At 36.5% G+C, this 16,475-nt stretch overlaps 1 protein-coding gene across 2 annotated transcripts in view; it reads right to left on the bottom strand.

Annotated features, from left to right (window-relative positions):
* mgat5 (alpha-1,6-mannosylglycoprotein 6-beta-N-acetylglucosaminyltransferase) overlaps nucleotides 1-16,041 on the bottom strand; it is a 56,028-nt gene extending 39,987 nt beyond the window's left edge. The window contains exons 1-2 of one of the 2 annotated variants that reach the window (XM_052539047.1): nucleotides 15,866-16,041; nucleotides 5,661-6,082 (exon numbers count right to left, since the gene is read on the bottom strand). In XM_052539047.1, the coding sequence (XP_052395007.1) occupies nucleotides 5,661-5,901 (241 nt within the window). In that variant the 5' untranslated portion in view covers nucleotides 5,902-6,082; nucleotides 15,866-16,041. Of the gene's footprint in view, nucleotides 1-5,660; nucleotides 6,083-15,362; nucleotides 15,823-15,865 lie in introns of those variants that run through there. The other variant, XM_052539046.1, reaches the window with a different exon arrangement.
* Between the last annotated feature and the right edge of the window lie 434 nt (nucleotides 16,042-16,475).

Raw genomic sequence — 16,475 nt, 5'->3', positions numbered from 1 at the left:
GTAGTTAAACTAATTTACAGTTACATACTTTAAGATGTTTCTCATCTCAAAGAAGGACGAAGGACTGAATAGAAATGTACTTCTAATGATCCATGACTAGTGAAGACGGACCCAATTTTCCCTTCCAATCAAATCCCAAACGCTCCCGTCCCATTGTTTCTTGCTAAATATTATTTTTCATGCAGAAATGTGTCACATTATGGAAGCTAAACTTGAATCTCTCGAACTCATTCTATCGCTTTCTTTCTGGCTCAAAAAATATTCCAAATCCAGTCAGATTTTCTCTGACAGATGGAGACAAGAGAGGATAATCCATATTTCTATGCAAGTGAGTGCTGTAGAACAATAATGAGAACGTCATGATTACCAAATCCCTCAGAGAGCAGTAAAACCTTTGGGATGGGTCGCATTCATGTGATATTAATGTTTTTTTAAGTGCATACATTTTTTAAATCTAGGCATTTTTTGTCAGTCCCACAAGCTGCAAGATAACTAAATTTCTCAATGTTTGAAGGACAACAGACCAAAATACAATAACCGATAAAGCTGACAATCGGTTTGACCATTTTTTTTTTTTTTTTACCGATATTTAGTTCTTTTAAAAAAAAAAATCACTCAACAACAATATTTACAGGTAAAGTAACTTATTTCATAGTTTGGAGATCTATCGATCTATATCTATATTAAACCATTAATTCCAAGTTAAAATATCATTAAAATGACTCAAACAGCCTTAAAATAATTGAAGTGCTATTTAAATCCCTCAAGCTGCGAGACAGCAAGGTAACAAGTTTTGTGGGAATTAAAAAAAAAAAATCTTACAGACAATAATGGGACCATGAAATGAAAAACAAGCATTGTCTCACTGCTTTGAAGGAAAACAGCTCAACATGCAATAACTGATAAAACCGATAATCAGTTTGACCAATATTCCCTTTTACCATTATTCACTTCTTTAAAAAGCACCCAACAACAATATTCGCAGGTAAAGTAACTTTTAATTTAGAAATTGTTTGGATAATGGATTTTTTTTGTTAAGCCATTACAAATAAAAAATAGCTTAAAAATGATAAATGCCCTTAAAATGCAAATCTAAAAATATAATTTTACAAACAACAACAATAGTAATAAAAATAGTAATAAAAATTATAATAAACAATAGTAATAAAAATTATAATTATTATGAATCAAATATTTAATATTAATGTTTTTATTGTTTTAATATGTATCAAAAAGTAGAAAATGCATATTAAAAATCAGTTATCGGTACAAATTCAGAACTTTTTTTTAAATAACAAAAAAAAAAAAACATACTTTAGCATTGAATGTGAAGAATAATACAAAAAAAAATTGTCTATAGATGCATTTAAATAAATAAAAAAAGTCTGAACAAAAATGTAAAAATAAAAATGCACTTTAACATGACGAATAATACAACAAACAAATAAATACAGGAAGGAATGTAAATGCTCCAGATCATTTTCAATATTTCAAAGCATACACCACCCTAAATCAACACCTTCAAGAACCATCATTGTGCTTATAAAGGTTAAGATGGCACCCAACAATGTTGACACCACTTCTAATATAAAAAGGTAAGACAACCTTTAAATGAGTCTGACCCAGATCTGACAGATTACAAAGCCCCAGGGCTGAATTCGCATTTTTACCATTCATATGACCGCGGTGAGTCATATCTGACCTTACACCCCCTGTCTGTCTGTTTCTCTAGCTCACTTTCTCACTTTCACTCTCACTGGATAATGCAAATTGATCTTTCGCTTCGACCTGGTTTAATAATTTCTGGGTGTCTGTAACGGTCTCTTCACCTGTCCGTCTACCTGTTTGACTTATTAACTGCAAACGGGATGCATTAACAAGATGCATTTCCTGGAGCTTCAGTGAGACGTAGGGCTCTGCGATATGTCAAAAATATCTTATCAATAATCAACTTTAAAAACTTTGCAATATCCGATAATATTGTCTGCCTAAGCCCCACCACCACCATGCAAAATAATACAGTATAACCCAATTTTAAGTTCATCATGGTAAAGCTGTACTTTCTGGTGGTTATTTTTAAGAATGATAAATGCATGATGATGTCATATTAATGTCTTTCATAAAATTTCATAAACTTTTTGCCATTATCTCCTGTGTAGACATTTAATTATGGTAAGCTTAATTTCCTTAATCATAACAATTGCAGCATTCTTTTTAAACTTGTAATCAAGCTATAATGTATTTGATATTTATTTAGCATGCATGACCCTAAAACTAAATTATTTCATTCTTGCATGCAAAAAGACTGTATGGTGACTGTGGGGCTATGTAAAATATTTTTTGCAACTCACTAGGTTTATATTGTCATTTTTTTCCCCAGATAATGTCGATATTCGTCTGCTGGAATCCACATCGCAATACTTCTGAGACATCGTCGATATATGATAATATCGCTCAGCCCTAGTGAGGCGCGATCTAGACAGAAGACAACATACTGCCCAAGATTAGATTAGAGCGAGATACAGATCCACATTATATACAAAAACACGCTTATGGTTTACAGGAAAAGCAGAAGCAGATCAGAATACGATAGTTGGATACGAAGGAAAGTACAGATGCAAAATATTACAGGAAGAGCAGGTACAGTTTTGTTCCTTTGTTTCAAGAGAAAGCAGATTCCATTACAGATGGCACACTGATTGAATTTAACAGGTCAAACAGGAACAGATCAGGTTGAGACCGCAATGAAAACTGAGACTGCAAGTCTAGTGCGAATGCAGCCAAACCAATATCAATTTTATAACTAAGACAAAAGCAAATTAATTACATATGAACTTAAATATGCGGAAACCAGATTTTACTTTACTCACCCATTTTATCCACCAAGTGAAATTGCAATTACGAATCCTAAAAGATTACGGTGTCTAAATACATTAAATAAGATTAAAAATTCATTTTAGAAGTGAAGCAAATTTAGATATTCATTTTGAGCTTTACTGAAGATACTTTAACAGTGTTATTAACTATTATTTTAAAGACTAGCTTAATATAATCAAACATTTTAAGGGAATGTAGTATATAAAAAATAAATACAAATGCAATACATTTTTTATTTCTTTTATTTATTGTTTGCATTTAGATATTTTGTTTCACGATTACGTTTATACTTACAAACGTAAAACGCAAACAAAATCAGGATCACTTAAAAAAAATTACTTTAATCATATGGCTAAATTTGTAAACTATACAACAGAAATAATTAAAATGCATTTTAAAAGCAACGTTTAATTTACAATATTGAAAAAAATCTGTCTTATGAAATGACTGTTTTACAGACCAACTTTACATAAAACAAGCCTACAATAATAGAAATATAATCTCATTTTGCCATTTTTTAGTTACTGTATTATTTGCATTTAAATATTTCTGTTTAACGTACAGGCCTACTTTGATTTATTTTATAAACATTTTATTTTATACATGTTTTGCAAAAACAAATGTTGAGAACAAACAAAACTTGTTGGACCACAAGACTGTTTAACAGAGTCATTAAATTATTAAATTAAAATTACATTTATGCATTTAGCAGACGCTTATCCAAAGCGACTTCCAGTGCATTCAGGCTATCAATTTTTACATATCGTGTTCCCGGGGAATCGAACCCACAACCTTGCGCTTGATAATGCAATGCTCTACCAACTGAACTACAGGAACACTTATTACTTTTAAGGCTAACTTAAACTCTTATATGATGATGATGATGATGATGATGATGATGATAATAATAATAATAATAATAATAATAATAATAATATAGGAATCTTGAAATCATACATTATTCTTCACACCCTCTCCAACACCACCCAAATCTCCCTTCCTTGAGGAAACAAAGTACTTCCTCGTAGCGGTTGAGTTTCCTCTAAAAGCATCCTTTAATTAGCATTAACATTTCACTGGGCTCAATTCTCCTACCACAGGGGTAGGCAAGTTTGGTCCTAGAGAGCCTCGGTCCTAAACTCTGCAGGACTGCGGCTCTCTAGGACAGAATTTGCCTACCCCTGTCCTACAAGAAACCCAAAAGGCACAAGGGCTTAATTGCACCATACGCCTCTGGAATCTTCTTGAACTTGATAAACACATCAACAAATTGCAATTTTACCCATAAAAGCAGCAGTTTAATGGTGGAAACGATGGGCATATTGTTTGCAAGATGCTGTATGGTGTGTGTCTTTGCTTCTGGATCGATAGTCATCCGTGATCATAATGAGACCTCTTGCCGAACGGAGAAGCTCTATTAGGGGCATGAATAAGTTATCGACGGCTGTGTGCTGAGAGAAAAGCTAAAACAGACAGTGTCGTGGGTTTCTTCTGTTTAAGAGCGATGATGATGATGATGATGTCTCTTCAAACATTGCATGTTATGATTTGCAGCTGACCACAAATGCGATTTCTGCATGGCATTGCTTCTCAGCTGCAGCCTCAGGCTTTCAAGAGAGCTAAATATAAGTTCAAACATGCAGTGGAAGATAACTGTGCCAGGAAAGACAAAGCCAGAGGAGGTGAGATACAAGGTTTAGTGCTGCAGCAGATCAGCGGTCATGTCGATTTATGCAGCTGATAGGGAAAACCGACTTCAAACTGACTGCTGGATGCAAATTGCACAACTGCAGTGTTCCATCTCCAGTTTTTTGGGTTACTGCGGCTTTTCTTCACAGTACGGCTCTCTATTCCTCACACCATCTTTAAAAGTATTCAAAGGTTGCAGGTTGTTTATGGAGCTGAATTAGAGCAGAAAACATTCGGGACTTCTACTGCAAGTGAACTAGAAAATTTGTTCCATTTTGGTTGCGACCTTATGATGTACGCAGAGCGACATACAATGTCAAGTACAAAACCATGTAATCAAAATTGACACTGAAGCATCAAGAACTGATGATTTTTCATCATTCAGCAATGTTGCAATTGCAGCAATCAAAACAGATCAACATTATATGCAGATGATGTCAACTATGAAATTACGTGGTTGAAATTCACATTGAAACATCATTGGAAGCCCTTCACTGGACTTGCTCGAGAAGAATGTCTTCAAAGAAGTGTGTTTTTGGGCGCAAGGGGAAAGATAACATTTTTTAGCTTCCCAAAGAACCCAACGTTACATGAACAGTCGATAGTGTGTTTATGTGTTTTGTTGGCAGTCGGCACATAATTATTTTTTGTCATTTGGCGAACATTGTGATGCTGGGATTGCAGGAATCAACGTAGCTTTAACATTGTTTGCCAGTTTGTTTTATTTGATCTTAAAAATGTCAATTTAAGGGGGAAAAAATAAACAAATGTCATAAATTCAGACAAATGATGAGGTGTAAACTCGGAAAGTTTGTAGTCAAAATTTACATTTAAACACCAAGAAACAATTTATTAGACATTTTGCGAATATTGAAATATTGCGGCATTATGATTGCAGGAATCGAATATGCGCTGATATGCCGTCGATACATAAGTTTTTTTTACAGAACATATAATGCAGATAAAATGCTTGAAATGGTGTAATTACTTCGTTTCTTCAGCCATGAATCAAGCCATAAATCCCATCAAACTGAACATATGTTGAACCCTGAACTCACACCCCAAACAGAACATTTTGGTACACAAGGACTCACCGTATGCAGTCATGGTGCCTACGTAGGGTCCATCCATCACGCTCTGGTTCTCCTCCGCAAGGGCTTTGATATATCGCTTACTGAGGTCCAATATTTGCGTACGTAGTTGAGCGCTGCTTTCGTGCGTCGCTCTCTGCTGGATGGTGAAATGAAGCAGCATCATCCCCCAAATGAAGCCGAAACTCACCAAGAAGAATCCCAGCTTTTGGGAGGACAACTTCCACAGGTACACAGAGCCCATGGCGAGGAAGTTCGTTTGTGTGATTGTGTGACGTGTGTGCGATTCAGGATGGGTTGAGCGTCATGATGTTTGGGGGTGTGGTCTCTACTAGTTCTTTTCCTCACTGTAGTCCATTCCTTTAGCGCACGCTATCAGTCACACCAGAGACACACCCACCAGAAGCGCCATCACAATGAAGACACTGGAAAGAACAGGGAGAGTCAAAATTAGAAAAAAAGCCTTATACAATTAAACAACAAAAAAGACAATAAGACAATATTTTCAGGCAATATTTTTGCAGTAACGTTTTTTAATTTGGTCCTGTAAGCAACTATCCAGAAATTGCAAGATGACCCTAACAACCACCCACTTGACCCTAGCAAAATATAAGCCAGAAACCTAGTAACCAACAAGTAACCACCCAAAATACCCAAGAAATCCTGGTTGGCAACCATGCAAATGGCCCAGAAGCCCTAGAAACCATTCACGTGCTCTAACATCTGCACAGAAGACCCTGAAAATTACCCCAAAAAAATGTCCTAGTAAAGACCCTAGAAATGGCGCAGTAAGATGACTCTTTCACACAGCACATCGGACCCGACATATTTCCGGAACATTGCCAGGTCGCCTTCTGTGTGAAAGCAAACACGTCCTGGGATTGATTCCGGCACTGACCCCCGTGTCGGGGACCTAGTAACGTTGCCGGGTTCAACCCGGAACGAGTGCTGTGTGAACAAAAGCCAGAGCTAATGCCGTGTTGAAGTGATGACGCGTGTTATCGTGCGACTCTTTTACCGGTTGTTTTGAAGGAAGATCAACGTTCGCGACAAAAAAAATATGTGTAAACTGTAATGAAGCAGAGATCAGTTAGTTTTCTACTCTCCGCGCTGACGCCAAGATCGTTTGATTGCTTCAGTGAAAGTATAACGTGCCTAAAGTTTTCTCAACTCGTACATTACACGTCACGCCCTGATGTCATGTGTCGTTACGGGACCTTTACGGGTTGTGTGTGAAAGCACGAACATATCCCGGGTAATCACTGGCAGTGTGAGAGTGAAAAATCTAGCGACCAGGGAAAAATTGCCGGAACACTTTACCCATGTATTTGCCGGAATGACAGTGTGAAAGGGGCTTAGCAAGCAGCAACCACTCAAAAGAGTCTAGAAAACTCAGACAAGGTCCAGAAGTGGCCATTTTCCAAAAATCAAGAAAATGACTCTAGAAGAGCAGAGTTATGCTTTGGTTGAGAATATAAAAACTTAGCCTAATACAACACACCTTTTCATTGTTATGTTATCATGGCAAATGAGTTATTTATGTAAAGGACACCAAAAGGCACCCTACAGTGATATTGACCCATAGATGTCACCCATTTACTGAGAGAGACACTAGATGAAAAGCAAACTTTACCATTTAAATGCTGGAATTTTGCATAATTTACAATGCATAATAAATGCAAAATATGAGTATATCATGAAATATAATAGTAGCCTATATAATAAAAAAAAAATGAATTTTAATAGGCTTAAATGAAACATATTGTTAAAAATCATACATTATTTGTTATTTGTCACATGTATTAGACCATTTTTGTGCTGTGGGTAATAAAAGCTACCACTGCATCATTTAAACCTGTGGGAAACACTATACTTGTTTGCATTGGGCACAGATTTAAATACAGTCAGCAGAAAGGGATGCTACATAATATGGGCACAAAGGACACACAATAACTGTTGACGTTTCTGATGTGGTTGAACCCTTGATGACCCTATAATCCCAGAATAACCAGTTTGAGAAACTCTTCAATGCCCTTTCTGACCTATTATATGTGACCTTTGATATTTACTGTTGTAGGCAGAGGTGTGAAGCAGTTCTAACAACCCTATTAAAACCACTGTGACAAACACCCCTGAGTAACAGTAAAAGGATAACATTTACAGCCTAAATGGGTTTAAAATATGGGATAATAACTAGAACAAATGGTATATTGTTTATATATTTAACATGTATAAAGTAGATACTCACAGCCAATCCATTTTTTTAACTATTTGCTTTGCATATTCACATTCTGACAAACAATGCTTTCCTCTAACAATCCAAATGCGTGCAAAATTGATATATATAGAAATGAAGTACGAATGTCATTGACATTGTCTGACCAAGTTTGCTTAGGATCTACAGAAGCAGGATGCTATGAAACTCCCTCATCCAGGCATTGTTCACGATTCAACACTTTGCCAACACATATTTCCCACTTCAGGCAGATGAATTCAAAAGTCAATTATTCACAAGCGGTCATAAACGTCTAAGGAAATGCAAAAGGAAAAGAGATCGAAGGGATGTTTTTGATCTTAATGCGATAATACACAAAAAACAGACTCTGAAGTTCAATGCTGGTAAGGAATCCTTCCCAGACTACAACTGATTTGCTTTGCCAAACTTAAACACTTAAACTCCCACACACTCTCTCCCCGTTTTGTACAAAATATTAATTAATCTTAGCTACAATTATTAAACACTTCGATATGAATCACACAAACTGAAAATCGAAAAATCCACACTTGAAGTACAAACCGGTAAACCAGCAAGCAAAAGATGCCACATAACCACAAAGAAACTAGGTCAAGTGCTAATTTTCCATTAGGTTATTAACACTTGTTACGGAAAACCTGATACTTGTATTTTAACAACCCCCAGGACATGCAAATACGGCATACTCAAATCATTCATCTCATGTTTAATAATAACTATGACCAGTGGCCCAGAAATGTGATGCATTACATCATTTACTGCTGAATGTTAGATCCTTGTATCTGTATTGTGTCAGTTTTAAGACTGGGTGTAACAGTTAATCTTTGAGCCACTTTTAAAAAAGATTTACTAGTGTGGTTTAACATAAGAGTAATAAAATACCTTTCAGTCAGTGTAAAGGAACAGTTCACCCAAATATGACAATTTACCCACCCTCAGACCATCCCTGGCGTAGATGAACTCGCTTCTTCTGAAAATGGAGAGAAATGTAGCATTCCATGACTTGTTCACCAATGGATCCTCTGTAGTGAATGGGTGCCGTCAGAATGACAGCTGATAAAAACATCAACCCTCACCACTCAAGTCCATCAATTTTTTTGGATTACCTGTGGATTATTGTGATGTTTTTAATCAGCTGTTTGGACTCTCATTATGACGGCACCCATTCACTGCAGAGGATCCATTGGTGAGCAAGTGATGCAATGCTACATTTCTCCAAATCTGTTCTGATGAAGGAACAAACTCATCTACATCCTGGATGGCCTGTTCCATTATCAACAATTTCTGAATCGTTTCAAGCAGTACTACACACCAGAGTAAATTGTATAAAGTCTTGCTAAAAGGTAACTTAATTACTAATAGATATGAACAAACCTACATAATTTGATAAATGACTAGTAGTCCAGGCTTAGGTCTTTTAAAGTATCAGTGACTAAACTATTATTATTATTATTATATTATATAATTACAATCAGATTACCAATTTATCTAAGCAATGTATTTGTAACTATTATAATGTATCATGCCTAATTACAGACTGTAAATGTTCTTTCTGAAAGAGGAGGATCTCTTGAGAGGAGATGATGATATTGTGAGAACTTTTGACATTTGTACACACTACCTTGAGATACGCAAACATCTAGTGCTATTCTAAACTAAGCAGTGTTATCTTTTATCAAGCGAAAGGCTATGAGGGCTTAAAATCGCATGACTGAATTTGCATTATGATTTTCAAGGAAACGTATCTATGCTGCGCAGTAATGCACACGTGGACGTATCCAAAATTGACACCATCTTTTTTGCCACAAGCTCCTTTGATTAGTCGAATTATATCATAACTATCGGGCTAACTGATTGACACCACATAATGGCAAACAAATAGCAAATTTTAAGTTTATTCTTCTTAAGGCTATCAATTAAATCAATGTGTCTAGCAAGCAAACTGAAGAAAATTTTCTATTTAATGTATTAGGCCTGATTAAATTTGCATATGACAGGTGTTACGATTAAAACTCGGCCTACATCTTGATGAGATTCTTTAATAAAATGATGTACATCTCTTCCAGTCTTCTTAATTTGATCACACCGACAGCTGAGAAGCACTTAATGGAGTTACTAAATGCTACAAATTCGGGCTCGAAGGATTAATTTAAACTAAAACCAAATAGCTCTCAAGTAAATATTGACAATTAAGTAAATATTCTCAATATTATCTGTTAAAGTAGTTTTGTCAACGATACTTAGAATCCTAGTTTGTACTTAAACATCAAAAGAAACCGTGGATACCACATTATTATTTAACTTTAAATTCTATGATACAATTAATAATAAATAGTTTTTAAAAATTAACTAATTTGTCGACGACTGCTGGGAAGTACACAATGGAGGTACGGTTTCCAAATGCAAATATTAATTTCACCACTTCCAAACACGTTATCTTACATGTTTACTGAATAAACATTGCTATAATACTTATTCCTGATAGCATCGGTGTAAGTAGGCGGCGTTTGCACAGTGTGACATCTAATTACACTGTATTTGTACATAAACATCACACTTAGATGCGTATAATGACATTTTACTGCTCGGAATTTGTTGAGACAGGATTGTTATATAATCACAATACACAAGTATTAAAGTACGGCACTTAAATGAACATAACGCTACCAAAAGTCAAAAATTCGACTGTCTTGTTTTTGTAGCTTGCAAATTTATTTGTTTTTATGGCAATGTTTTTTTTCCTATCCGTATTACTTCGGGCTTCTCATGCAAATAAATGTTCCTGAAGGGTCAAAAAGCAAGTTGATCCAGTCTCTGATTCAGGAAACGCTGTCAAAGAAATCAACAATATCTCGCAAAGACCTGCAAATGACATGTAAAATGTGCAAAAATCGAATGTCTATCCACTCAAGGAAAATATGACATGCTAAAACATAATAAAAATCATTCATTCTAGAACAGTTGAGAGAAAATGTAACATTTACAGTCTTAATTGGGAACAAATTATCAATATTGATAATATTATCCTGTACTACACAGATTTCTGTCCAAAAATCAAAGTGTCCCTCCTAGAAAATACACAAATGAAAATCAAATTTCCTTGAACTTGCTTTAAGTTGAAGTTCACTAAATTATGAAAGGGCATTGGTTTCTAATCAGATCATGTCGGATTTTAGAATTTTAGATGTTTGTGTAATACGGCCCCAGGGCATGTGCAACGTTCTTGAAAAACGTCGAATTTCAGAACAGGGCCGTTATGCAACCAGGATGTTTTTAAAGGAGCTCCAGCCGGAATACTGCAACTGATATTTGACAGCCAAAAAACACAAGGGTTGATCCCAGTGTGCGAGGCTTTACTCCAGTTCAAAAAGGGCCTTTTCCTTATCCCCACTGAGGCCTGCTGTCAGAGCAATATTCTGAATGTGTGAACGTTAGTGTCCTAAAAATAGGTTCGGAAGTCATTACATAATTAAAATTGTCATCTTCAGGCGTTTTTTAAGATACCGCTTCCAGCTTTCAAATGTAACTGCCACAGAAATGCATTACTCGGCAAGGCAAGTCCTCGGGGAATAGTTCACCCAAAAATGAAAATTGGCGGAAAATGTATTCATCTCCAGGCCATCCAAGACGTAGATGAGCTTGTTTGTCCATTGGAACAAATTTGGAAAAATTTAACATTACTTCATTTCCTCACCATTGGATCCTCTGCAGTGAATGGGTGCCATCAGATTGAGCATCTAAACAGCTGATAAAAAATTACAATAATCTACAAGCAATCCAGAAAAGCTGCATGTTTGTTAGAAACAAAACCACCATTAAGGCGTTTTAACTTTAAACCATCACTTCTGGCCAAAATATGTATTCATAATTCATAATAACGCTTCCCGCAGTGAAAAACTCCATCCCCTATCAAAGTCCACCGACATTTTTGTTTAGATCTCCTTTTTTCCCCCTTCCAAACAGTGCATATTTCTCTCCTGATTCAGACTAGACACCTTTTTCACTGGAGAAATCAGTATTATGAATAGAGGATGTCTCATTCTGACGGCACCCATTCGCAGAAGATCCATTGGTGTGCAAGTGATATAATGCTACATTTCTCCAAATCTGTGCCGATGAAGAAACAAACTCCTCTAAATACTGGATGGCCAGTGGGTAAATCTCCATTTTTGGCTAAACTATCCTCTTTAACTCTACCAAAGCCATTTTTCTGAAAACAGGTTCTGAAAAAGAAAAAAAATTAAGTGGGGTTTTCCTGTGCAAATGTTTTGCTGTTGCTCAGGTTTACAAGACAACGTCAATAAAATGTCAGCTCAACTTAATCTAGACATCAAAATAAAAGTCTCACGTCAATGCCCACAGTGAAATCCACCAAAACAAGTTGCCGTTAAAAACCAGGTAAAACTCATGAAATTAATAATTACTTCTTATTGAATGTCATTTGCTCACTTAAAACACATCAAAGCCCAGTTTCACAGACAGGGCTTAGTTTAAGCCAGGATTAGGCCATAGTTCAATTAGGATTTTTAAGTAATTTTATAAACGTGCCATAGAAAAAACATTACTGATGTGCCTCTTGAGACAAAACAATCAGTGCAAGTTTCTTTCAGTTGAAACAGCTCAGACTTACATTTTAGTCAGGAACTAGGCTTAAGCCTTGTCTGTGAAACCAGGAGTAAACTGGTGAAACAGACTATCTTCTGTTACCTGGAAAAGAGTCACTATTTATATAATTCACACCCACAGCTTCTTTTCACCTAACCAACGCTACCCACACCCATTCCACAAATCAACTCACATAAAGCTTCTTTTATACAAGTTCAAGAGGTTCGAACATAAAGAACGTTTATAGTAAACAAGGTGGAAAAGTAGCCAGTTTAGTCGAAGCGGGGGCAATCGACTTGAAACGAATGGTCAAGGTCAACGGCTATTCATTGATACCACAGATTAGACTCTTGATTTACACTGAACTTATGGTCTATGTCCAGACCATCACACAAGAGACCAAGTGCAGCCCAGGAACAGGAAGTTATAAAGAGGTGTGTGGCAATAAAACGCTTTAAAATACACAGGAAATTTCTGAGCATGTTACAACATGGACGTTGTGCCGGTTATCAGTGTTTCGCCATCCTGTGATGTCAGTTCAGTTTTGACATCAGGGAGTTCTGAGACAAACTGTGACTAGCAATTAAAGCCTCATATACACCGGGATGATTATCACACGTGCTTATCATCAATGTTTTTCTAGACGTCTTTTGTGTTCAGAAATACCCCGATACACATCGAATCCTATTTTATCGGTAATTCCTCTCCATAACAACTGCCTCTTATCGAGATTTTTGTAGTTGCTGTTGCTTTTGCCATAAAGCACTTTGTGTTCAGACACCAATGAGACCAGCAGCTTTCATCACGCCTCGATGCATCTTCTTGGTTTACTTTACTTTTCTCTTCTCTTAGTTTTTAGTTATCAAGTGTACTCGGCAAGACCGTTTTTGTGCTTGAGCGCCACGAAGTCTGTTTAGCTGTAACTTCAGGCGCGTAAACAAAATCGCAAATCTCATTGGTTGGCCAGTTTTTAACGCAGCACGTCAAACCAAAAAAAAACAAGGCCAAGGCGTATAAAAAAAAAATCACGCTTTTAAGTCTCACGTTTTGTGTGTCAGTGTGCAAACTAACATTGGCGCCCTTTGTTTAGTCACAAGGCGTTAAACATCGCCGATAATCGCGTGAAATATTCTCGGCCCAGTGTGAACAAGCCTTAAGGCTACGGATCTGAACAAACTCTTAAGCACTGTTCACACCACCTATGACCTTCTGGGCGTTCCCACTAATGGTCGACTAGTTACCCCGTAACACTCCACTACAGCAGATGAATCATGTGCTCTCTATTGACTTTACTCCCTTTGGTTGTCGCTTGCGAAATTTGCAGCTTATTTGCATAAATTTGAAGAATTCTGAACTTTTATCGCTTGACACGCCCACCTTCCTTCGCCAATGGTCACTGTTGCCCGTGTCGCCGGAAGTCGCCAGCTCTCCATTGAAAATGAATGGGATTATGTCGCTCTATCACAGTGTCGCTGGCGGTGTCAATAGGGCTTTAACTACAGGCATTAAACTTTGTCGCATATTAAATTTCATGCTACTGTGAATGACATGGTATATAATGAACAGCCAACAACTGAAACAAAAAAAAATTAACTTTATATCTGAACAATGATAAAAAAATATTGACAGTATTCACTAACAATGAAAGTTGAACTGCGACTTTGAAGCGAACAAACGTATACCGACTTGAACCAGATTGCTGTCGGACTTTCTGTGACGGGCCAGAAGACTAAACGCATCAATATTACACATATAAAACACTGCACACATTATTAAATTATGCAGTGATCTGCGAAACCCATAGACAGTGATATATGATGCAGAAGAGCCAGTTATTCTTCAAAACTGACAATATGACAACTTAAAAACCTCTTTAATGGATTACACTATGAAATGTGATCTAAAGGCTTCATCAACTGGCACTTTTGGAACCCAACCCCCGAAATCTTCTCTTAATCACCTCAGCTCTTTAACCACTACACCACACTACTCCAAAATTAAACCATTTTAAATAACTACACTAATATTGCAAATTCTAATTTAGTTTAATGGTTAAAGGCCTAGACCGGCAATCCAAAGGTTGTAGGTTTGAACCACATAAGGTGGATCCTACCACCATTTAGCCTCAGGTTTCTCTGTAATACATTTTTAAAGAAGTAACGTTTCTGTGGTTTTACTATGGTAAAGTGATAGTATCACACTAATGTCATGACATTTTAACATACTTGCTTTCCATAGAACTAAATAATTATCATGTGATAATTACAGAGTTAAATGGAAATACAATTACCTTGGTATTTAACTCGTGTAAATAACAATTACCATGGTATTTACACGAGTCAACTTTTAAAAAAAATACAACAGTAACAAGTAAAAAACCATGTGGTAGGTGTTTGTGTACAAAAAAGTACAACCTGTTTTTATACATTTACCATGGCTTACTAATGGTATAGCCTGATCTAAAAAGCACTGAGAGGTAACATGGTTTGGACATAATATCGTGTACTACCATGGCTTTTTAAACACATTCGTAGCACCATGGTATTCTTGAAAGTACCTTCGAGTACAATCAGTAACGCTACCCGGGTTTACATCAAAGTACGACTGCACCATCACTTTAAGACAGAAGAGCCACATTATGTTGCTGTAAGGCTTATACGTAAACTGATAAACAAATCAAGGATTAAACGCCTAATGCGTTAGTGATCGATTGATTTTAGTGTATAAATAACCCAAATAAAGACGTATAACACATGTGCGCGTGTTCCGCAGTGGACTGCAACGCACCAAACGCGCCCTGCTTTCATTTCGTACGTTTTTAGTAGGAAAACCAAACAAACACTAACCTGATTAAAGATCGAAGGTGGTGATACGAATGTTAAAGGCTGTTGAAAACCTGGTGGTTGCACTGTGATCTGCGTCGGTGTGGTTCCAGGCACCTGACAACGGTCGGTGTGTTTCGTTTCGCTGTCTGATCACACTTAACACAAAGAGCGTCGAGACGCTCGGGGAGCGTGGCGATTTTACCTACCTGATTGAAAAGCGAAAAACAAGAACACACAACGCTCTTGCAGGGTCCCTAACTTAGAAAATCGTCGTGTGTGTGTGTGTGTGTGTTTAATTTGTTAAATTAGTTTAGCACTTGATACAAATAACCTGACTAACTGATCTTACCAAATGTTTTGGGCGCCAAAACTAAACGTTTTAACAATGTCTTCTTGTCGTGAACCGTTCCTAATCTTACATTACAATAGTGGCTGATTCGTGAATGAAAGATTAATTTGAGTCGAATCTCTGCAGTGAATCAATCTTTAAAAGTGAATTAATCCGGTTTTCGAGTTCAGCTCACCAGTACGGTTTCAAGTACAACGGTCAACCGCCCACTTGAGTGAAATATGCCTTTTATCAGCGAATATTACGTAAATAGGTCTGTTCCTCACACAAACTATATTGTATTACTTTTTGAAAACTTGACATATAGCTATAAGGACTGCTTTTATGTTAGTTTTGTGGATGTGACAACATCATTCATTGTCATTAAAAGACATTCTACTGAATTTGTACTATATCAAAATAAAGAGACGGACCTAACGACGAACAGGTGAGTAAACCTTAACATAATGATTTTGAGGTGAACTATCCACTTAATGTTGATTTTGACAGATTTTGGGGTAGATTAGGACGTGTTGGTGTATTCTGCCATCTATTGGACTTTAAATGAACCTGCAGTTAAGAAGCTAATTTGGATGGTCGTTGGTTTTTAAATATGACGATTAAAGTCAGTCTTGTGAAACCAATGAAATATAACGACAGCAAAATTTACTTTAAAAGGGTAGCACAATGCCGAATGATTTCTGAAGGGTTTGCTAACGTTCAATAGGAGTCCATTTTTGTGCATTTAATAATGCCAGTTTGAACCATAATTCATGCTTTGACAGAAAATTCAAGCTGAAGTGCCC

This window comes from Carassius gibelio, chromosome A22, assembly GCF_023724105.1.
Source record: "Carassius gibelio isolate Cgi1373 ecotype wild population from Czech Republic chromosome A22, carGib1.2-hapl.c, whole genome shotgun sequence".
Taxonomy (NCBI): Eukaryota; Metazoa; Chordata; class Actinopteri; order Cypriniformes; family Cyprinidae; genus Carassius; species Carassius gibelio.
The sequence above is the reverse complement of the archived record's forward strand: the minus strand, read 5'-3'. Positions and strand labels throughout refer to the sequence as shown.